Source organism: Pseudophryne corroboree, chromosome 5 (assembly GCF_028390025.1).
Source record: "Pseudophryne corroboree isolate aPseCor3 chromosome 5, aPseCor3.hap2, whole genome shotgun sequence".
Classification (NCBI taxonomy): Eukaryota; Metazoa; Chordata; class Amphibia; order Anura; family Myobatrachidae; genus Pseudophryne; species Pseudophryne corroboree.
In genome coordinates this window covers 29288495-29313361 of record NC_086448.1, presented here as the reverse complement: position 1 = coordinate 29313361, position 24867 = coordinate 29288495, and the positions used below count along the sequence as shown (strand labels likewise).

General features: G+C 47.7%; 2 protein-coding genes across 2 annotated transcripts in view; both read left to right on the top strand.

Annotated features, from left to right (window-relative positions):
• Positions 1 to 507: 507 nt before the first annotated feature.
• LOC134929542 (uncharacterized) lies at positions 508 to 1943 on the top strand. Its single transcript, XM_063925137.1, has 2 exons — positions 508 to 1898; positions 1940 to 1943. The coding sequence occupies exons 1-2, from the start codon at positions 508 to 510 to the stop codon at positions 1941 to 1943; spliced, it is 1395 nt and encodes a 464-aa protein (XP_063781207.1).
• A 448-nt stretch (positions 1944 to 2391) lies between these two features.
• The window catches only part of LOC134927128 (mucin-2-like), a 38286-nt gene continuing 15810 nt past the window's right edge, over positions 2392 to 24867 (top strand). The window contains exons 1-2 of the mRNA XM_063921170.1: positions 2392 to 6493; positions 12640 to 12716. Of these exons, the coding sequence (XP_063777240.1) occupies positions 3907 to 6493; positions 12640 to 12716 (2664 nt within the window). The 5' untranslated portion in view covers positions 2392 to 3906. The remainder of the gene's footprint in view (positions 6494 to 12639; positions 12717 to 24867) is intronic.

The following is a 24867-nucleotide window of genomic DNA, read 5'->3' as shown; positions in this document are numbered from 1 at the left end:
AAAGCAATATCAACAATTGAGTCAACAACACCTATAATATCTGTACCAGCAATATCAACAATTGAGTCAATAACATCTTTACCATCAATATCAATAACTGAGTCAACAACATCAATAGCATCTGAACCAGCAACATCAACAACAGAGTCAGCATTAATATTATCTGAATTAGCAGCATCAACAACAAAGTCAATAGCAATAACATCTGTACCAGCAAGTGAGTCAATAACATCAATAATATCTGTGCCAACAATATCAACAATTGAGTCAATATCAACAACATATGTTTCAGCAATATCAACAATGGAGTCAACAACACCAATAACATGTGCACCAGCAATATCAACAATTGAATCAATAACATATGTACAAGAAACATCAACAGCTGAGTTAACAGCATCAATAACATCTGAACCAGCAACATCAACAACTGTGTCAACATCAATAACATCTGAATTAGCAACAACTGAGTCAACAACATCAATAACATCTATTCCAGCAATATCAATGGTTGAGTCAACAACATCAATAACATCTGAACCTGCAACATCAATAGCTGAGTCAACAACATCAACAACATTTAAACCTGCAACATCAATAGCTGAGTCAACATCTGAACCAGCAACATCAACATCTGAGTCAACAACATCAATAACATCTGACCCAGCAACATCAATAATTGAATCAACATCAATAAAATCTGTTCCAGCAACATCAACAATTGAGTCAACAATGTTAATAGCATCTGAACCTGCCACAGCTGAGTCAACAACATCTGAACCAGCAACATCAATAATTGAGTCAACATCAATAACATCTGTACCAGCAACATCAGCAATTGAGTCAACATCAATAACATCTGTATCAGCAATCTCAACAATTGAGTCAACAACACTAATAACATATGTACCAGCAATATTAACAATTGAGTCAACATCAGTAACATTAGTGCCAGAAAAATCGACAGTTGTGTCATCAACATCAATAAAATCTGAACCAGCAATATCAACAACTGAATCAACAACAGCTGAACCAACAAAATCAATAATGGAGACACCGTCAATAACATATGAACCAGCAACATCAACAACTGAGTCAACATCAATAACATCTGAATTAGCAACAACTGAGTCAACATCAATACCATTTATTCCAGCAATATCAACAGGTGAATCAACAACATCAATAACATCTGAAACTGCAACATCAAGAGCTGAGTCAACAACATCAATAACATCTGAATCAGCAACATCAACAACTGAGTCAACAACATCATTAACATCTAAACCAGCAACATCGATAATGGAGTCAACATCAATAACATCTGTTTCGGCAACATCAACAATTGAGCCAACACCATTATTAACATCTGAACCTGCAACAGCTGAGTCAACAACATCAATAACATCTGAACCAGCATTAACAACAACTGAGTCAACATCAATATCATATCTACCAGCAATATCAACAATTGAGTCAGCAACATCAATAACATATGAACCAGCAACATCAACAACTGAGTCAACAGCATCAATAATATCTCTACCAACTACATCAACTGAGTCGTCAATAACATCTGAACCAGCAACTTCTACAACTGAGTCAACAACATCAATAACATATGAACCAGCAACATCAGCAACTAAGTCAACACCAATAACATCTGAATCATCAACAACTGAGTCAACTGCATCAATAACGTCTATTCCAGCAATTTCAACAGTTGAGTCAACAACATCAATAACATCTGAACCTGCAACATCAAAAGCTGAGTCAACAACATTAATAATATCTGAACCAGCAACATCAATAATTGAGTCAACATTAATAACATCTGTTCCAGCAAAATCAACAATTGAGTCAACAACATTAATAGCATCTGAACCTGCAACAGCTGAGTCAAAAACATCAATAACCTCTGAACCTTTAACATCAATAGCTGATTCAACAACATTAATAATATCTAAACCAGCAACATCAACAACTGAGACATCAATGACATCTGAGCCAGCAACATCAATAATTGAGTCAACATCAATAGCATCTGTATCAGCAACATCAACAATTGAGTCAACAACATTATTAACATCTGTACCAGCAATATCAACAATTGAGTCAACATCAGTAACATTAGTACCAGAAAAATCGGCAGTTGTATCATCAACAATTAAATCGGAACCAGCAATATCAACAACTGAATCAATAACATCTGAACCAACAAAATCAACAACAGAGTCACCATCAATAACAGCTGAACCAGCAACATCAACAACTGAGTCAACATCAATAAAATCTGAATTAGCAACAACTGAGTCAACAACATCAATATCATTTGTCCCAGCAATATCAACAGTTGAGTCAACATCAATAACATCTATTCCAGTAATAGAAACAGTTGAGTCAACAACATCAATAACATCTATTCAAGCAATAGAAACAGTTGAGTCAACAATAGCTGAGTCAACAACATCAATAACATCTGAACCTGCAACATCAAAAACTGAGTCAACAACATCAATAACATCTAAACCAGCAACATCAATAATTGAGTCAACATCAATAACATCTGTACCAGCAACATCAACAATTGAGCCAACACCATTAATTACATCTGAACCTGCAACACCTGAGTCAACAACATCAATAACATCTATTCAAGCAATAGAAACAGTTGAGTCAACAATAGCTGAGTCAACAACATCAATAACATCTGAACCAGCAACATCAACAACTGAGACATCAATAATAACATCTGAACCAGCAACAGCTGAGTCAACATCAATAACATCAGAACCAGCATCAACAACTGAGATATCAGTAACATCTGAACCAGCAACAGCTGAGTCAACAACATCGATAACATCTGAACCAGCAACATCAACAACTGAGACATCAATAACATCTGAACCCTCAACATCAATAATTGAGGTAACATCAATAACATCTGAACCAGCAACATCAATAATTGAGGTAACATCAATAACATCTGAACCAGCAACATCAACAACTGAGACATCAATAACATCTGAACCCTCAACATCAATAATTGAGGTAACATCAATAACATCTGAACCAGCAACATCAACAACTAAGACATCAATAACATCTGAACCTGCAACATCCATAATCAAGATAACATCTGAACCAGCAACATCAACAACTGGGACATCAATAACATCTGAACCAGCAACACCATCAACTGAGACATCAATAACATCTGAACCAGCAACATCAATAATTGAGTCCACAACATCAATAACATATGTACCAGCAATATCAACAATTAAGTCAACATCATTAACTTCTGTACCATTGATATCAACAACTGAGTCACAATTGATAACATCTGAATCAGCAATTTCAACAATTGAGTCAACAACATCTGTACCAGATACATCAACAACTGAGTCAACATCAATAACATCTGAACCAGCAACATCAACAATTGAGTCAATATCAATAACATCTGTACCAGCTACATCAACAACTGAGTCAACATCAATAACATCTGTACAAGCAATATTAACAATTGAGTCAACAACATCTATACCAACGATATCAGTGACTGAATCTACAACATCAACTATTGAGCTGATAACTTCATCGGCCTATGATTCTACAGCATCAATTGTATTAACAACAGGCAAGCCAACATCAACAATAACTGCATCTACAACTGAGACATCATCTTCTTCTCCAAAAACACCAGAGATCTCAACTCAATCTGTTACTCTAATAGAAACTAAAACCCCAAAATCATCCATTACTCCAACAACAGCTACCAAAACTCAATCTAGTCCTCTAAAGACAACTGAGACAACAGTATCATCCACTAATCCAAAATCAGACACCACAGCTCAATCTTTTGCTTCAACGGTAACTGAGACATCATCTACATCTCCAAATATGACAGAGACCTTAACTCAATCTGATACTCTAACAACAACTAGAATGACAACATCCTCCACCACTCCAACAACATCTACCACAACTCAGTATAGTCCACCGAAGACGGCTAAGGCAATTTCATCATCCACTAACCCATCGACAGCTACCACAACACAATCTAGTCCTCCAAAGACAACTGAGACAACAGCATTATCCACTAATCCAACAACAGCCACCATAATTCAGTCTAGTCCTCCAACAGTAACTGAGACATCATCTACTTCTCCAAAAACAATGGAGACCTTAACTCAGTCTGATACTCTAACAGCAACTAGAACCACAACATCATCCACCACTCCAACAACTTCTACCACAACTCAGTATAGTCCACCAAAGACAACTGAGGCAACAACATCATCCACTAATCCAACAACAGCTACCACAACACAATCTAGTCCACCAAAGACAACTGAGACAACAACCTCGTCTACTAATCCAACAACATCTACCACAATTCAATCTAGTCCTCCAAAGACAACTAAAACAACCGCATCATCCACGAATCCAACAACAGCTACCACAACTGAAACTAGTCCTCAAAAGGCAACTGAGACTTTATCTACTTCTCCAAAAACAACAGAGTCCTTAATTCAGTCTGCTTCTCTAATGGCAATTAGAACCACAACATCATATTCTACTCCAACAACATCTACCACAAATCAATATAGTCCACCAAAGACAACTATGGCAACATCATCATCCACTAATCCAACAACTACCACAACACAATCTAGTCCTCCAAAGACAACTGAGACAACAGCAACATCCACTAATCCAACAACGGCCACCATAATACAGTCTAGTCCGCCAACGGTAACTGACACATCATCTTCTTCTACAAAAACAACAGAGACCTTAACTCAGTCTGATACTCGAACAGCAACTAGAACTACAACATCATCCACCACTCCAACAACTTCTACCACAACTCAATATAGTCTAGCAAAGACAACTGAGGCAACAACATCATTCACTAATCCAACAACAGCTACTACAACTCAATCTAGTCCAAAGACAACTGAGACAACAGCATCATCCACTAATCCAACATCTACCACAACTCAATCTAGTCCTCCAAAGATACCTAAGACAACCGCATCATCCACTAATCCAACAACAGCTATAACTCAAACTATTCCTCAAAAGGCAACTGAGACTTTATCTACTTCTCCAAAAACAATGGAGACCTTAACTCACTCTGCTACTCTAATGGCAATTAGAACCACGACATCATCTACGACTCCAACAGCATTTACCACAACTCAATCTAGTCCGCCAAAGACAATTGCTAAAACAGTATCATCCACTATTCCAACAACATCTACCACGACTCAGTCTAGTCCTCCAAAGACAACTGAGACAACAGCATCATCCACTAATCCAACAACAGCTACCACAAATCAATATAGTCCACCAAAGACAACTATGGCAACATCATCATCCACTAATCCAACAACTACCACAACACAATCTAGTCCTCCAAAGACAACTGAGACAACAGCAACATCCACTAATCCAACAACGGCCACCATAATTCAGTCTAGTCCACCAACGGTAACTGACACATCATCTTCTTCTACAAAAACAACAGAGACCTTAACTCAGTCTGATACTCGAACAGCAACTAGAACTACAACATCATCCACCACTCTAACAACTTCTACCACAACTCAATATAGTCTAGCAAACACAACTGAGGCAACATTCACTAATCCAACAACAGCTACCACAACTCAATCTAGTCCAAAGACAACTGAGACAACAGCATCATCCACTAATCCAACATCTACCACAACTCAATCTAGTCCTCCAAAGATACCTAAGACAACCGCATCATCCACTAATCCAACTACAGCTATAACTCAAACTAGTCCTCAAAAGGCAACTGAGACTTTATCTACTTCTCCAAAAACAATGGAGACCTTAACTCACTCTGCTACTCTAATGGCAATTAGAACCACGATAACATCTACGACTCCAACAGCATTTACCACAACTCAATCTAGTCCGCCAAAGACAATTGCTAAAACAGTATCATCCACTATTCCAACAACATCTACCACGACTCAGTCTAGTCCTCCAAAGACAACTGAGACAACAGCATCATCCACTAATCCAACAACAGCTACCACAACTGCATTTAGTCCTTCAAAGAAAACTGAGACAACAGTATCATCCACTAATCCAACAACAGCTACCACAACTCAGTCTAGTCCTCCAAAGACAACTGAGACTTCATCTACTCCTTCAAAGACAACTGGGACCAAAACATCATCTACTACTCTAACAAGACCAATAACAACTCAGACCACATCATCATCTACTTCTCCTTTACCAACTAGGACCACAACTCAAGCTACAACTAAAATAATAACAAATGGGCCCACAACATCTACTACATCACCAACAACGACTAAGCCAACATTATCTACTTCGGCCAATGCAGCTACAGTAACAAACAGAACATTCAGTACTTTAATATATAGTCGTACTGGTGGCACCAGTAGCACACGTTACTCCACAGATCCTGTTTGGAATACAACAAGTAAGTAATATTTAAAAATATCTCGTCTATTCAGTAAAAAATTAAGTATTGTTTATACCTAAGTAGGATTACCATACTATGGGCCTAATTCAGATATGATTGCAGCAGCAAATTTGTTAGCTAATGGGCAAAACCATGTGCACTTCAGGGGGGGGGGGGGGGCAGATATAACATGTGCAGAGAGAGTTAGATTTGGGTGGGGTGTGTTCAAACTGAAATCTAAATTGCAGTGTAAAAATAAAGCAGCCAGTATTTACCCTGTACAGTAACAAAATAACCCCCCCAAATCTAACTCTCTCTGCACATGTTATATCTGCCCCACCTGCAGTGCACATGGTTTTGTCCATTAGCTAACATATTCGCTGCTGCGATCAGGTCAGAATTAGACCCTGTACCTTTAAACAGGGACACTCATAAATTACACAGGATCTGTGGCTGATTTAAAACCAGCTGAATTGTAGGCTTGAAGTCATCCAGCCACAGAATCTGTGGAATTCATTAGTGTACCAGTTTAAAGGAATAGTATGGTAAGTTTATACCTAAGTGTACTGTGTGTTCTATACTTTATTGCAAAGGAATTGGCCACTATGCTGCAGACTCACCCGCTTTGATATTCAGTGATTTAGAATGAAGTGGAAGAGTAATTGAAGAGATGATGTATGCAGCAGCTATATATATATATATATATATATATATATATATACACACACACTGCTCAAAAAAATAAAGGGAACACATAAACAACACAATGTATCTCCAAGTCAATCACACTTCTGTGAAATCAAACTGTCCACTTAGGAAGCAGCACTGATTGACAATCAATTTCACATGCTGTTGTGCAAATGGAATAGACAACAGGTGGGAATTATAGGCAATTAGCAAGATACCCCCAATAAAGGAGTTGTTCTGCAGGTGGTGACCACAGACCACTTCTCAGCTCCTATGCTTTCTGGCTGATGTTTTGGTCACTTTTGAAAGCTGGCGGTGCTTTCACTCTAGTGGTAGCATGAGACTGAGTCTACAACCCACACAAGTGGCTCAGGTAGTGCAGCTCATCCAGGATGGCACATCAATGCGAGCTGTGGCAAGAAGGTTTGCTGTGTCTGTCAGCATAGTGTCCAGAGCATGGAGGCGCTACCAGGAGACAGGCCAGTACATCAGGAGACGTGGAGGAGGCCGTAGGAGGGCAACAACCCAGCAGCAGGACCACTACCTCCGCCTTTGTGCAAGGAGGAACAGGAGGAGCACTGCCAGAGCCCTGCAAAATGACCTCCAGCAAGCCACAAATGTGCATGTGTCTACTCAAACGATCAGAAACAGACTCCATGAGGGTGGTAAGAGGGCCCGATGTCCACAGGTGGAGGTTGTGCTTACAGCCCAACACCGTGCAGGATGTTTGGCATTTGCCAGAGAACACCAAGATTGGCAAATTCACCACTGGCGCCCTGTGCTCTTCACAGATGAAAGCAGGTTCTCACTGAGCACGTGACAGACGTGACAGAGTCTGGAGACGCCAAGGAGAACGTTCTGCTGCCTGCACCATCCTCCAGCATGACCGGCTTGGGAGTGGGTCAGTAATGGTGTGGGGTGGGGTGGCATTTCTTTTCTTTGGGGGGCCGCACAGCCCTTCATGTGCTCGCCAGAGGTAGCCTGACTGCCATTAGGTACCGAGATGAGATCCTCAGACCCCTTGTGAGACCATATGCTGGTGCGGTTGGCCCTGGGTTCCTCCTAATGCAAGACAATGCTAGACCTCATGTGGCTGGAGTGTGTCAGCAGTTCCTGCAAGACAAAGGCATTGATGCTATGGACTGGCCCGCCCGTTTCCAGACCTGAATCCAATTGAGCACATCTGGGACATCATGTCTCGCTCCATCCACCAACGCCACGTTGCACCACAGACTGTCCAGGAGTTGGCGGATGCTTTAGTCCAGGTCTGGGAGGAGATCCCTCAGGAGACCATCCACCACCTCATCAGGATCATGCCCAGGCGTTGTAGGGAGGTCATACAGGCACGTGGAGGCCACACACACTACTGAGCCTCATTTTTACTTGTTTTAAGGACATTACATCAAAGTTGGATCAGCCTGTAGTGTGTTTTTCCACTTTAATTTTGAGTATGACTCCAAATCCAGACCTCCATGGGTTAATAAATTTGATTTCCATTGATAATTTTTGTGTGATTTTGTTGTCAGCACATTCAGCTATGTAAAGAACAAAGTATTTAATAAGAATATTTCATTCATTCAGATCTAGGATGTGTTATTTTAGTGTTCCCTTTATTTTTTTGAGCAGAGTGTATGTGTGTATGTGTGTGTATATATATATATATATATATATATACATACACACACACACACACATACATACATACATACATACATACATACATACATACTTACATACATACATACATACATACATACATATACTGTACTGTCTGAAGTTCCCCGACGTTGTTTGGGTTTACATTTTCCAGTTATTAAGTTATCCAATGTTAACACTATAGGAAGTTTTCTTCCAAATCCATCCATGCTCCCTTGGTCTAAGTTTTGCCATGAGGCCCATCCAGGACTCTAACTGCCCCTAAAACCTGGCCAAGATCCAGCTGAACCGCCTCATGTTGGTTTCATCACAATCGGTGCAGGCCATACTTACCAACTTTTTGGTTGCTCTCTCCGGGAGAGAGCAGCCAGGTCGGCTCAGCAGGGGGGCGGGCTGCGACGTGCCATGCAGAGGGGGGTGGGCCAGAGGCATAATGGGGCGTGGCTGCAGATCGCATCATGTAAGCCACGCCCCCAACTGTGTAATGCCGCTATTACCGGCATTATACAGCAGTGGGCATGGCTATAATAATGCGATTTGCTTGCCCGGGCCGCCCACTTTACTCACTAAGTGGGCGGCCGGGCAGGGGGGGACCCCTGAAATCGGGAGACTTGCCTTCTCTTCCGGGGGGCTGGGAGGGTCACCCGATTTTCGGGAGCCTCCCAGCCATTCCGGAGAGTAGGCAAGTATGGTGCAGGGGTGTACAAATGCATAACCGGACAGACAAACAGACCAATGAATTTTATATATACAGTAAGATATGGAAAATATAAAAACAAGAAATATAAAGTTCCAGCACCATCAGAAGAGACGGATCTGAAGGCCTGAATTCAATTAGCTGTGGGTTTAGTTATGTGGGTTACCTTGGCTCCAAAAACCAGTGGCCATAAGTCAAAAACCTGCGGCCACAAGTTTTTCCAATTCAATTAGAAATGTGTTAGCAGTAGCACTCATGTGTGAGATCGCACGCAGTGCCCTCAAGCCAAAGGATGATTAGGGGCAGAACAAGACTGTTCTACAAAAGAGGGGTAGGTGTGCCAATGTCTCCCATGCAGATTTTCTGGACCCGGCACAGGAGGTCCGGAGGTCATTATGAGTAAGCTTCAACTTACTCAGATGGGCGATGGCTGCAATCATCATAACCAACGGTCCCAATAGTGACCCAGTGCTGCCTTCGGACAAAAGCCGTCATAGTTCTTCAGGCGCCTACTGCAGCATTAGCATATTTTAGCATCACTGCTGCAACCAAAGATGAGGCAGTATTAGCATCCATCTCTGAATCACCACCTCAGGGTGGAACCTCAGGTACACCTCTCCCAATGTATGATCATGCACTTGGGGGGCAAATAAATTCAGATGTGTCCCGCTATGTTGCAGCTAACCGTAGCTTGCTGCGCTCAATCGCATCACTGCTGGGTCCCATTGAAATGAACGGGAAGTGGGTGCACACCGGCTCCAGTAGTGCAATTAGAAAAAATGTCTTATGGGTACTATGTGCACGCGCTTGTGTGCCAAAAAAAATGGGTGTGGCCAAATGCCACATGGGGCATGGCCAATTAGAATGGGGGCGTGATACACATATGGGAGGGGGGGCCAGATACACATATGACCCCAATAGTTCCAGATACACGTTGCCTCACAGTGCCAGATATACATTGCCCCAGAGGGCCAGAAATACAAATGCCCCCACAGTGCCAGATGCACATTGCCCCACAGTGCCAGATACACAAATGCCCCCGCAGTGCCAAATACACATTGCCCCACAGTGCCAGATACAGAAATGCCCCCACAGTGCCAGATACAGAAATGCCCCCACAGTGCCAGGTATACATTGCCCCACAGTGCCAGATACACAAATGCCCTCACGGTGCCAGATATACATTGCCCCACAGATCCAGATACACAAATGCCCCCACAGTGCCAGATACACAAATGCCCCACAGATCCAGATACACAAATGCCCCCACAGTGCCAGATACACAAATGCCCCCACAGTGCCAGATACACAAATTCCCCCACAGTGCCAGAAACACATTGCCCCATAGTGCCAGATACACATTGCCCCACAGTGCCAGATACACAAATGCCCCCCCAGTGTCAGACAGCTGTGCAAGTGGGTGGGTATGTGCGGGTACCGCATACCGTTAAGAATTTAGCCGCAGGTACACCATACCCACCACCGCCGGGCCGCCGCTCACTGCGTTCACCAGTTCTCTGCTGCTGCTGCCGCTGTGTGCCTCCGCCCACCCTTCCCAGCCTGCTGGGAGCGTAACGTAATCACGAACCCGCGGCTGGGGCGGCGGGCGTGCAGAGGATCCTGGGGGCTGGCTGAGCGCATCTCTCAGTCTGTCCTGGCTTGATCAGAGCAGCCGCAACTTGCAGGGGGAGCCTCAGTCACATTAGGAGCACCGAGCACGTCATCTCTCGGAGGGGACTCGGGGGAGCAGCAGCAATGCTGTAAAAGGACACATCTGTAGCATCATTTGGCCAAAAGGGACATGCCATTTTTCAGGTAATTTTCTGTAAAAAGCTCAAAAAAGGGTGGCATCATGTGAGACATGTATTTTGGGGTGTACAGATGGGAAAGTTTTTGAAATTGCAGATGGAAGGATGAAGTTGCAAGGTTTTTTTAACAAATATTTTTGAAACTTGCTTAAAAACAATAAAAAAAATCACATTACCGACATTTTTACTGAATCCCAAAATAATCTAGATTTATTTGTAAATGGCTTATTTTTGGCCATCTGCGCACGCACCATTGTGCGTGGGTTTTCATTACGCGATCGCATCCTGGAATATGTGATCGCATTATGATTGACAGGCATTGGGCATTTAATTAAGCGCCATTGGAGCAGGAAATGCAGATGTGTCATGGCCGTTTTGGGGGCAGCCTGATTGACATCGCCTGCATTTCCTGCGATTGGAAACATGGCGGCGGTGCGCCTGACAAGACAGCCAGGCTGTGTAGGCAGAGAGCTACTTCTAATTCTGGATTCTGCAATGCGGTCGCGAATCACATCATTTTGGCCCCGCCTACTCTTTTTAAACACGCAATTTGTGGGATAATGCCATAAAGGGGGCGGGCCATAAGGACACATTAAGTCACCAGTTGCAACTCTTCTGGTCTTCTCACGGAGAGAAGTATGAAAAAGAAGGCAAGTACTCATATGTCCCCATACAGCTAGCCTCAATATGCCATGCAGTGCCAGACGCCTTGCATGAGTCACGCCAAACGGTTTTGCATAGTGACTTTTTTTTTTAAAATTGTGTCTTATTTGCAACGCAGAAGCAGCAAAACACCGGGTGGCGAATTTAGCCTCACAGGAATTAGATGTGACTATGGACAAAGCCACACATAGCGTAAAAAGAAAAAAGCTGTGGTCACTGTATCGTAGCACGTCATATACAGATTCAGACCCATTCACACACAGATCTACTAATGTTTGCATATCAACTTAATCCGTGCAGCCTCCTGAAACGGTTTTGCCCTATCGTATGGTGACTAAGGGGGACATTTCCTAAGCAGTGATAAGAGTGGAGAAGTCAGCCAGTGGAGAAGTTGCCTTATCAACCAATCAGCAGCTCTGTGTCATTTTATAGTATGCAAATTATAGATGTTTCTTCAGTGCTGATTGGTTGCCATGGGCAACTTCTCCACTGACTCACTTCTCCGCTGTTATCACTGCTCAGTAAATGTCCCCCTCAGATGCATATTCGATTGAAAAATCTGTAAAAAGTTGGTTTATAGCTTGATAACAATATAGCGTTTACTTTTAATGCACATTATTCTGACAATAACCAATGTTTCATTTACACCACAGGTACTATTGCTATGAAACTCCAAATACAAAGCACACTTCCTGTAGATACGAGCATACTGAGTTTATTCATACAGCAGGTAATGTATTTTTTCATTATTGCACCAGTGTGAGTAGTATAGGTGGGAGTAGGGGAGGTGTGAGGGTGTACCAGTGTGAGTAGTACAGGTGGGAGTAGGGGAGGTGTGAGGGTGTACAAGTGTGAGTAGTATAGGTGGGAGTAGGGTAGGTGTGAGGGTGTACCAGTGTGAGTAGTATAGGTGGGAGTAGGGTAGGTGTGAGGGTGTACCAGTGTGAGTAGTATAGGTGGGAGTAGGGTAGGTGTGAGGGTGTACCAGTGTGAGTAGTACAGGTGGGAGTAGGGGAGGTGTGAGGGTGTACCAGTGTGAGTAGTACAGGTGGGAGAAGGGGAGGTGTGAGGGTGTACCAGTGTGAGTAGTACAGGTAGGAGTAGGGGAGATGTGAGGGTGTACCAGTGTGAGTAGTACAGGTGGGAGTTGGGGAGGTGTGAGGGAGTACCAGTGTAAGTAGTACAGGTGGAAGTAGGGTAGGTGTGAGGATGTACCAGTGTGAGTAGTACAGGTGGGAATAGGGGAGGTATGAGGGTGTACCAGTGTGAGTAGTACAGGTGGGAATAGGGGAGGTGTGAGGGTGTACCAGTGTGAGTAGTACAGGTGGGAGTAGGGTAGGTGTGGGGGTGTACCAGTGTAAGTAGTACAGGTGGGAGTAGGGGAGGTATGAGGGTGTACCAGTGTGAGTAGTACAGGTGGGAATAGAGGAGGTGTGAGGGTGTACCAGTGTGAGTAGTACAGGTGGGAGTAGGGTAGGTGTGAGGGTGTACCAGTGTGAGAAGTACAGGTGGGAGTAGGGTAGGTGTGAGGATGTACCAGTGTGAGTAGTACTGGTGGAAGTAGGGGAGGTGTGAGGGTGTACCAGTGATAGTAGTACAGGTGGGAGTAGGGTAGGTGTGAGGGTGTACCAGTGTGAGAAGTACAGGTGGGAGTAGGGTAGGTGTGAGGGTGTACCAGTGTGAGTAATACAGGTGGGAGTAGAGGAAGTGTGAGGGTGTACCAGTGTGAATAGTAAAGGTGGGAGTAGGGTAGGTGTGAGGGTACACCAGTGTGAGAAGTATAGGTGAGATTAGGGGAGTGGTGAGTGTGTACCAGTGTGAGTAGTATAGGTGGGAGTAGGGGAGGTGTGAGGGTGTACCAGTGTGAGTAGTACAGGTGGGAGAAGGGTAGGTGTGAGGGTGTACCAGTGTGAGTAGTACAGGTGGGAGTAGGGGAGGTGTGAGGGTGTACCAGTGTGAGTAGTACAGGTGGGAGTAGGGGAGGTGTGAGGGTGTACCAGTGTGAGTAGTACAGGTGGGAGTAGGGGAGGTGTGAGGGTGTACCAGTGTGAGTAGTACAGGTGGTAGTAGGGGAAGTGTGAGGGTGTACCAGTGTGAGTAGTACAGGTGGGAGTAGGGTAGGTGTGAGGGTGTACCAGTGTGAGTAGTACAGGTGAGAGTAAGGGAGTGGTGAGTGTGTACCAGTGTGAGTAGTACAGGTGGGAGTAGGGGAGGTGTGAGGGTGTACCAGTGTGAGTAGTATAGGTGGGAGTAGGGGAGGTGTGAGGGTGTACCAGTGTGAGTAGTACAGGTGGGAGTAGGGTAGGTGTGAGGGTGTACCAGTGTGAGTAGTACAGGTGGGAGTAGGGGAGGTGTGAGGGTGTACCAGTGTGAGTAGTACAGGTGGGAGTAGGGGAGGTGTGAGGGTGTACCAGTGTAAGTAGTACAGATGGAAGTACGGGAGGTGTGAGGGTGTACCAGTGTGAGTAGGGTAGGTGTGAGGGTGTACCAGTGTGAGTAGTACAGGTGGGAGTAGGGGAGGTGTGAGGGTGTACCAGTGTGAATAGTACAGGTGGGAGTAGGTTAGGTGTGAGGGTGTACCAGTGTAAGTAGTACAGATGGAAGTACGGGAGGTGTGAGGGTGTACCAGTGTGAGTAGGGTAGGTGTGAGGGTGTACCAGTGTGAGTAGTATAGGTGGGAGTAGGGGAGGTGTGAGGGTGTACCAGTGTGAGTAGTACAGGTGGGAGTAGGGGAGGTGTGAGGGTGTACCAGTGTCAGTAGTGTAGGTGGGAGTAGGGGAGGTGTGAGGGTGTACCAGTGTGAGTAGTACAGGTGGGAGTAGGGTAGGTGTGAGGGTGTACCAGTGTGAGTAGTACAGGTGCGAGTAGGGGAGGTGTGAGAGTGTACCAGTGTGATTAGTACAGGTGGGAGTAGGGTAGGTGTGAGGGTGTACCAGTGTGAGTAGTATAGATGTGAGTAGGGTAGGTGTGAGAGTGTACCAGTGTGAGTAATACAGGTGGGAGTAGGGTAGGTGTGAGGGTGTACCAGTGTGAGTAGTACAGGTGGGAGTAGGGTAGGTGTGAGGGTGTACCAGTGTGAGAAGTACAGGTGGGAGTAGGGTAGGTGTGAGGATGTACCAGTGTGAGTAGTACTGGTGGAAGTAGGGGAGGTGTGAGGGTGTACCAGTGATAGTAGTACAGGTGGGAGTAGGGTAGGTGTGAGGGTGTACCAGTGTGAGAAGTACAGGTGGGAGTAGGGTAGGTGTGAGGGTGTACCAGTGTGAGTAATACAGGTGGGAGTAGAGGAAGTGTGAGGGTGTAACAGTGTGAATAGTAAAGGTGGGAGTAGGGTAGGTGTGAGGGTACAATAGTGTGAGAAGTATAGGTGAGATTAGGGGAGTGGTGAGTGTGTACCAGTGTGAGTAGTATAGGTGGGAGTAGGGGAGGTGTGAGGGTGTACCAGTGTGAGTAGTACAGGTGGGAGAAGGGTAGGTGTGAGGGTGTACCAGTGTGAGTAGTACAGGTGGGAGTAGGGGAGGTGTGAGGGTGTACCAGTGATAGTAGTACAGATGGGAGTAGGGGAGGTGTGAGGGTGTACCAGTGTGAGTAGTACAGGTGGTAGTAGGGGAAGTGTGAGGGTGTACCAGTGTGAGTAGTACAGGTGGGAGTAGGGTAGGTGTGAGGGTGTACCAGTGTGAGTAGTACAGGTGAGAGTAAGGGAGTGGTGAGTGTGTACCAGTGTGAGTAGTACAGGTGGGAGTAGGGGAGGTGTGAGGGTGTACCAGTGTGAGTTGTATAGGTGGGAGTAGGGGAGGTGTGAGGGTGTACCAGTGTGAGTAGTACAGGTGGGAGTAGGGTAGGTGTGAGGGTGTACCAGTGTGAGTAGTACAGGTGGGAGTAGGGGAGGTGTGAGGGTGTACCAGTGTGAATAGTAAAGGTGGGAGTAGGGTAGGTGTGAGGGTACACCAGTGTGAGAAGTATAGGTGAGATTAGGGGAGTGGTGAGTGTGTACCAGTGTGAGTAGTATAGGTGGGAGTAGGGGAGGTGTGAGGGTGTACCAGTGTGAGTAGTACAGGTGGGAGAAGGGTAGGTGTGAGGGTGTACCAGTGTGAGTAGTACAGGTGGGAGTAGGGGAGGTGTGAGGGTGTACCAGTGTGAGTAGTACAGGTGGGAGTAGGGGAGGTGTGAGGGTGTACCAGTGTGAGTAGTACAGGTGGGAGTAGGGGAGGTGTGAGGGTGTACCAGTGTGAGTAGTACAGGTGGTAGTAGGGGAAGTGTGAGGGTGTACCAGTGTGAGTAGTACAGGTGGGAGTAGGGTAGGTGTGAGGGTGTACCAGTGTGAGTAGTACAGGTGAGAGTAAGGGAGTGGTGAGTGTGTACCAGTGTGAGTAGTACAGGTGGGAGTAGGGGAGGTGTGAGGGTGTACCAGTGTGAGTAGTATAGGTGGGAGTAGGGGAGGTGTGAGGGTGTACCAGTGTGAGTAGTACAGGTGGGAGTAGGGTAGGTGTGAGGGTGTACCAGTGTGAGAAGTACAGGTGGGAGTAGGGTAGGTGTGAGGGTGTACCAGTGTGAGTAATACAGGTGGGAGTAGAGGAAGTGTGAGGGTGTACCAGTGTGAATAGTAAAGGTGGGAGTAGGGTAGGTGTGAGGGTACACCAGTGTGAGAAGTATAGGTGAGATTAGGGGAGTGGTGAGTGTGTACCAGTGTGAGTAGTATAGGTGGGAGTAGGGGAGGTGTGAGGGTGTACCAGTGTGAGTAGTACAGGTGGGAGAAGGGTAGGTGTGAGGGTGTACCAGTGTGAGTAGTACAGGTGGGAGTAGGGGAGGTGTGAGGGTGTACCAGTGTGAGTAGTACAGGTGGGAGTAGGGGAGGTGTGAGGGTGTACCAGTGTGAGTAGTACAGGTGGGAGTAGGGGAGGTGTGAGGGTGTACCAGTGTGAGTAGTACAGGTGGTAGTAGGGGAAGTGTGAGGGTGTACCAGTGTGAGTAGTACAGGTGGGAGTAGGGTAGGTGTGAGGGTGTACCAGTGTGAGTAGTACAGGTGAGAGTAAGGGAGTGGTGAGTGTGTACCAGTGTGAGTAGTACAGGTGGGAGTAGGGGAGGTGTGAGGGTGTACCAGTGTGAGTAGTATAGGTGGGAGTAGGGGAGGTGTGAGGGTGTACCAGTGTGAGTAGTACAGGTGGGAGTAGGGTAGGTGTGAGGGTGTACCAGTGTGAGTAGTACAGGTGGGAGTAGGGGAGGTGTGAGGGTGTACCAGTGTGAGTAGTACAGGTGGGAGTAGGGGAGGTGTGAGGGTGTACCAGTGTAAGTAGTACAGATGGAAGTACGGGAGGTGTGAGGGTGTACCAGTGTGAGTAGGGTAGGTGTGAGGGTGTACCAGTGTGAGTAGTACAGGTGGGAGTAGGGGAGGTGTGAGGGTGTACCAGTGTGAATAGTACAGGTGGGAGTAGGTTAGGTGTGAGGGTGTACCAGTGTAAGTAGTACAGATGGAAGTACGGGAGGTGTGAGGGTGTACCAGTGTGAGTAGGGTAGGTGTGAGGGTGTACCAGTGTGAGTAGTATAGGTGGGAGTAGGGGAGGTGTGAGGGTGTACCAGTGTGAGTAGTACAGGTGGGAGTAGGGGAGGTGTGAGGGTGTACCAGTGTCAGTAGTGTAGGTGGGAGTAGGGGAGGTGTGAGGGTGTACCAGTGTGAGTAGTACAGGTGGGAGTAGGGTAGGTGTGAGGGTGTACCAGTGTGAGTAGTACAGGTGCGAGTAGGGGAGGTGTGAGAGTGTACCAGTGTGATTAGTACAGGTGGGAGTAGGGTAGGTGTGAGGGTGTACCAGTGAGAGTAGTATAGATGTGAGTAGGGTAGGTGTGAGAGTGTACCAGTGTGAGTAATACAGGTGGGAGTAGGGTAGGTGTGAGGGTGTACCAGTGTGAGTAGTACAGGTGGGAGTAGGGTAGGTGTGAGGGTGTACCAGTGTGAGAAGTACAGGTGGGAGTAGGGTAGGTGTGAGGATGTACCAGTGTGAGTAGTACTGGTGGAAGTAGGGGAGGTGTGAGGGTGTACCAGTGATAGTAGTACAGGTGGGAGTAGGGTAGGTGTGAGGGTGTACCAGTGTGAGAAGTACAGGTGGGAGTAGGGTAGGTGTGAGGGTGTACCAGTGTGAGTAATACAGGTGGGAGTAGAGGAAGTGTGAGGGTGTACCAGTGTGAATAGTAAAGGTGGGAGTAGGGTAGGTGTGAGGGTACAATAGTGTGAGAAGTATAGGTGAGATTAGGGGAGTGGTGAGTGTGTACCAGTGTGAGTAGTATAGGTGGGAGTAGGGGAGGTGTGAGGGTGTACCAGTGTGAGTAGTACAGGTGGGAGAAGGGTAGGTGTGAGGGTGTACCAGTGTGAGTAGTACAGGTGGGAGTAGGGGAGGTGTGAGGGTGTACCAGTGATAGTAGTACAGATGGGAGTAGGGGAGGTGTGAGGGTGTACCAGTGTGAGTAGTACAGGTGGTAGTAGGGGAAGTGTGAGGGTGTACCAGTGTGAGTAGTACAGGTGGGAGTAGGGTAGGTGTGAGGGTGTACCAGTGTGAGTAGTACAGGTGAGAGTAAGGGAGTGGTGAGTGTGTACCAGTGTGAGTAGTACAGGTGGGAGTAGGGGAGGTGTGAGGGTGTACCAGTGTGAGTAGTATAGGTGGGAGTAGGGGAGGTGTGAGGGTGTACCAGTGTGAGTAGTACAGGTGGGAGTAGGGTAGGTGTGAGGGTGTACCAGTGTGAGTAGTACAGGTGGGAGTAGGGGAGGTGTGAGGGTGTACCAGTGATAGTAGTACAGGTGGGAGTAGGGGAGGTGTGAGGGTGTACCAGTGTGAATAGTACAGGTGGGAGTAGGGGAGGTGTGAGGGTGTACCAGTGTGAGTAGTACAGGTGGGAGTAGGGGAGGTCTGAGGGTGTACCAGTGTGAGTAGTACAGGTGGGAGTAGGGGAGGTGTGAGGGTGTACCAGTGTGAGTAGTACAGGTGGGAGTAGGGGAGGTGTGAGGGTGTACCAGTGTAAGTAGTACAGATGGAAGTACGGGAGGTGTGAGGGTGTACCAGTGTGAGTAGGGTAGGTGTGAGGGTGTACCAGTGTGAGTAGTACAGGTGGGAGTAGGGGAGGTGTGAGGGTGTACCAGTGTGAATAGTACAGGTGGGAGTAGGTTAGGTGTGAGGGTGTACCAGTGTAAGTAGTACAGATGGAAGTACGGGAGGTGTGAGGGTGTACCAGTGTGAGTAGGGTAGGTGTGAGGGTGTACCAGTGTGAGTAGTATAGGTGGGAGTAGGGGAGGTGTGAGGGTGTACCAGTGTGAGTAGTACAGGTGGGAGTAGGGGAGGTGTGAGGGTGTACCAGTGTCAGTAGTGTAGGTGGGAGTAGGGGAGGTGTGAGGGTGTACCAGTGTGAGTAGTACAGGTGGGAGTAGGGTAGGTGTGAGGGTGTACTAGTGTGAGTAGTACAGGTGCGAGTAGGGGAGGTGTGAGAGTGTACCAGTGTGATTAGTACAGGTGGGAGTAGGGTAGGTGTGAGGGTGTACCAGTGTGAGTAGTATAGATGTGAGTAGGGTAGGTGTGAGAGTGTACCAGTGTGAGTAATACAGGTGGGAGTAGGGTAGGTGTGAGGGTGTACCAGTGTGAGTAGTACAGGTGGGAGTAGGGTAGGTGTGAGGGTGTACCAGTGTGAGTAGTACAGGTGGGAGTAGGGTAGGTGTGAGGATGTACCAGTGTGAGTAGTACAGGTGGGAGTAGGGGAGGTGTGAGGGTGTACCAGTGTGAGTAGTACAGGTGGGAGTAGGGAAGGTGTGAGGGTGTTCCAGTGTGAGTACTACAGGTGTGAGTAAGGTAGATGTGAGGGTGTACCAGTGTAAGTAGTACAGATGGAAGTACGGGAGGTGTGAGGGTGTTCCAGTGTGAGTAGGGAGGGTGTTCCAGTGTGAGTACTACAGGTGTGAGTAAGGTAGGTGTGAGGGTGTTCCAGTGTGAGTACTACAGGTGTGAGTAAGGTAGGTGTGAGGGTGTACCAGTGTGAGTAGTACAGGTGGGAGTAGGGGAGGTGTGAGTGTACCAGTGTGAGTAGTACAGGTGGGAGTAGGATAGGTGTGAGGGTGTACCAGTGTGAGTAGAACAGGTGCGAGTAGGGTAGGTGTGATGGTGTACCAGTGTGAGTAGTACAGTTGGTAGTAAGGGAGGTGTGAGGGTGTACCAGTGTGAGTAGTACAGGTGGGAGTAGGGTAGGTGTGAGGGTGTACCAGTGTGAGTAGTACAGGTGGGAGTAGGGGAGGTGTGAGGGTGTACCAGTGTATGTAGTACAGGTGGGAGTAGGGTAGGTGTGAGGATGTACCAGTGTGAGTAGTACAGGTGGGAGTAGGGTAGGTGTGAGAGTGTTCCAGTGTGAGTAATACAGGTGGGAGTAGGGTAGGTGTGAGAGTGTACCAGTGTGAGTAATACAGGTGGGAGCAGGGTGTGTGTGAGAGTGTACCAGTGTGATTAGTACAGGTGGGAGTAGGGTAGGTGTGAGGGTGTATCAGTGTGAGTACTACAGGTGGGAGTAGGGTAGGTGTGAGGGTGTACCAGTGTGAGTAGTACAGGTGGGAGTAGGGTAGGTGTGAGAGTGTACCAGTGTGAGTAGTACAGGTGGGAGTAGGGTAGGTGTGAGAGTGTACCAGTGTGAGTAATACAGGTGGGAGTAGGGGGTGGTGTGAGAGTGTACCAGTGTGATTAGTACAGGTGGGAGTAGGGTAGATGTGAGGGTGTACCAGTGGGAGTAGTACAGGTGGGAGTAGGGTAGGTGTGAGGGTGTACTAGTGTGATTAGTACAGGTGGGAGTAGGGTAGGTGTGAGGGTGTACCAGTGTGAGTAGTACAGGTGGGAGTAGGGTAGGTGTGAGGGTGTACCAGTGTGGGTAGAACAGGTGCGAGTAGGGTAGGTGTGATGGTGTACCAGTGTGAGTAGTACAGGTGGGAGTAGGGGAGGTGTGAGGGTGTACCAGTGTGAGTAGTACAGGTGGGAGAAAGGTAGGTGTGAGGGTGTACCAGTGTGAGTAGTACAAGTGGGAGTAGGATAGGTGTGAGGGTGTACCAGTGTGAGTAGTACAGGTGGGAGTAGGGGAGGTGTGAGAGTGTACCAGTGTGAGTAATACAGGTGGGAGTGGCGGAGGTGTGAGTAGTACAGGTTGGAGTAGGGGAGGTGTGAGGGTGTACCAGTGTGAGTAGTACAGGTGGGAGTAGGGGAGGTGTGGGGGTGTATCAGTGTGAGTAGTACAGGTGGGAGTAGGGTAGGTGTGAGGGTGTACCAGTGTGAGTAGTAAAGGTGGAAGTAGGGGAGGTATGAGGGTGTACCAGTGTGAGTAGTATAGATGGGAGTAGGGGAGATGTGAGGGTGTACCAGTGTGAGTAATACAGGTGGGAATAGGGGAGGTGTGAGGGTGTACCAGTGTGAGTAGTACAGGTGGGAGTTGGGAGGTGTGAGGGAGTACCAGTGTAAGTAGTAAAGGTGGAAGTAGGGTAGGTGTGAGGATGTGCCAGTGTGAGTAGTACAGGTGGGAGTATGGTAGGTGTGAGGGTGTACCAGTGTGAGTAGTACAGGTGGGAGTAGGGGAGGTGTGAGGGTGTACCAGTGTGAGTAGTACAGGTGGGAGTAGGGTAGGTGTGAGAGTGTACCAGTGTGAGTAATACAGGTGGGAGTAGGGGGTGGTGTGAGAGTGTACCAGTGTGATTAGTACAGGTGGGAGTAGGGTAGGTGTGAGGGTGTACCAGTGTGAGTAGTACAGGTGGGAGTAGGGTAGGTGTGAGGGTGTACTAGTGTGAGTAGTACAGGTGGGAGTATGGTAGGTGTGAGGGTGTACCAGTGTGAGTAGTACAGGTGGGAGTAGAGGAGGTGTGATGGTGTACCAGTGTGAGTAGTACAGGTGGGAGTAGGGTAGGTGTGAGGGTGTACTAGTGTGAGTAGTACATGTGGGAGTAGGGTAGGTGTGAGGGTGTACCAGTGTGAGTAGTACAGGTGGGAGTAGGGGAGGTGTGGGGGTGTACCAGTGTGAGTAGTACAGGTGGGAGTAGGGGAGGTGTGAGGGTGTACCAGTGTGAATAGGAGAGGTAGGAGTAGGGGAGGTGTGAGGGTGTACCAGTGTGAGTAGTACAGGTGGGAGTAGGGGAGGTGTGAGGATGTACCAGTGTGAGTAGTACAGGTGGGAGTAGGGTAGGTGTGGGGGTGTATCAGTGTGAGTAGTACAGGTGGGAGTAGGGTAGGTGTGAGGGTGTACCAGTGTGAGTAGTACAGGTGGGAGTAGGGGAGGTGTGAGTAGTACAGGTGGGAGTAGGGTAGGTGTGAGAGTGTACCAGTGTGAGTAATACAGGTGGGAGTAGGGGGTGGTGTGAGAGTGTACCAGTGTGATTAGTACAGGTGGGAGTAGGGTAGGTGTGAATGTGTACCAGTGTGAGTAGTACAGGTGGGAGTAGGGTAGGTGTGAGGGTGTACCAGTGTGAGTAGTACAGGTGGGAGTAGGGGAGGTGTGAGTAGTACAGGTGGGAGTAGGGTAGGTGTGAGAGTGTACCAGTGTGAGTAATACAGGTGGGAGTAGGGGGTGGTGTGAGTGTACCAGTGTGATTAGTACAGGTGGGAGTAGGGTAGGTGTGAATGTGTACCAGTGTGAGTAGTACAGGTGGGAGTAGGGTAGGTGTGAGGGTATACCAGTGTGAATAGTACAGGTGGGAGTAGGGGAGGTGTGAGGGTGTACCAGTGTGAGTATTATAGGTGGGAGTAGGGTAGGTGTGAGGGTGTACCAGTGTGAGTAGTACAGATGGGAGTAGGGGAGGTGTGAGGGTGTACCAGTGTGAGTAGTACAGGTGGGAGTAGGGGAGGTCTGAGGGTGTACCAGTGTGAGTAGTATAGGTGGGAGTAGGGTTGGTGTGAGGGTGTACCAGTGTAAGTGGTACAGGTGGGAGTAGGGGAGGTGTGAGGGTGTACCAGTGTAAGTGGTACAGGTGGGAGTAGGGGAGGTGTGAGGGTGTACCAGTGTGAGTAGTACAGGTGGGAGTAGGGTAGGTGTGAGAGTGTACCAGTGTGAGTAATACAGGTGGGAGTAGGGGGTGGTGTGAGAGTGTACCAGTGTGATTAGTACAGGTGGGAGTAGGGTAGGTGTGAGGGTGTACTAGTGTGAGTAGTACAGGTGGGAGTAGGGTAGGTGTGAGGGTGTACCAGTGTGAGTAGTACAGGTGGGAGTAGAGGAGGTGTGATGGTGTACCAGTGTGAGTAGTACAGGTGGGAGTAGGGTAGGTGTGAGGGTGTACTAGTGTGAGTAGTACAGGTGGGAGTAGGGGAGGTGTGGGGGTGTACCAGTGTGAGTAGTACAGGTGGGAGTAGGGGAGGTGTGAGGGTGTACCAGTGTGAGTAGGAGAGGTAGGAGTAGGGGAGGTGTGAGGGTGTACCAGTGTGAGTAGTACAGGTGGGAGTAGGGGAGGTGTGAGGGTGTACCAGTGTGAGAAGTACAGGTGGGAGTAGGGTAAGTGTGGGGGTGTATCAGTGTGAGTAGTACAGGTGGGAGTAGGGTAGGTGTGAGGGTGTACCAGTGTGAGTAGTACAGGTGGGAGTAGAGGAGGTGTGATGGTGTACCAGTGTGAGTAGTACAGGTGGGAGTAGGGTAGGTGTGAGGGTGTACTAGTGTGAGCAGTACAGGTGGGCGTAGGGGAGGTGTGGGGGTGTACCAGTGTGAGTAGTACAGGTGGGAGTAGGGGAGGTGTGAGGGTGTACCAGTGTGAGTAGGAGAGGTAGGAGTAGGGGAGGTGTGAGGGTGTACCAGTGTGAGTAGTACAGGTGGGAGTAGGGGATGTGTGAAGGTGTACCAGTGTGAGTAGTACAGGTGGGAGTAGGGTAGGTGTGAGAGTGTACCAGTGTGAGTAATACAGGTGGGAGTAGGGGGTGGTGTGAGAGTGTACCAGTGTGATTAGTACAGGTGGGATTAGGGTAGGTGTGAATGTGTACCAGTGTGAGTAGTACAGGTGGGAGTAGGGTAGGTGTGAGGGTGTACCAGTGTGAGTAGTACAGGTGGGAGTAGGGGAGGTGTGAGGGTGTACCAGTGTGAGTATTATAGGTTGGAGTAGGGTAGGTGTGAGGGTGTACCAGTGTGAGTAGTACAGATGGGAGTAGGGGAGGTGTGAGGGTGTACCAGTGTGAGTAGTACAGGTGGGAGTAGGGGAGGTCTGAGGGTGTACCAGTGTGAGTAGTATAGGTGGGAGTAGGGTTGGTGTGAGGGTGTACCAGTGTAAGTGGTACAGGTGGGAGTAGGGGAGGTGTGAGGGTGTACCAGTGTAAGTGGTACAGGTGGGAGTAGGGGAGGTGTGAGGGTGTACCAGTGTGAGTAGTACAGGTGGGAGTAGGGAGGTGTGAGGGTGTACCAGTGTGAGTAGTACAGGTGGGAGTAGGGTAGGTGTGAGGGTGTACCAGTGTGAGTAGTACAGGTGGGAGTAGGGTAGCTGTGAGGGTGTACCAGTGTGAGTAGTACAGGTGGGAGTAGGGGAGGTGTGAGGATGTACCAGTGTGAGTAGTATAGGTGGGAGTAAGGGAGGTGTGAGGGTGTACCAGTGTGAGTAGTACAGGTAGGAGGAGGGGAGGTGTGAGGGTGTACCAGTGTGAGTAGTACAGGTGGGAGTAGGGTAGGTGTGAGGGTGTACCAGTGTGAGTAGTATAGGTGGGAGTAGGGGAGGTGTGAGGGTGTACCAGTGTGAGTAGCACAGGTGGGAGTAGGGTAGGTGTGGGGGTGTACCAGTGTGAATAGTATAGATGGGAGAAGGGGAGGTGTGAGGGTGTACCAGTGTGAGTAGTACAGGTGGGAGTAGGGGGGGGGTGATGGTGTACCAGTGTGAGCAGTACAGGTGGGAGTAGGGAAGGTGTGAGGGTGTACCAGTG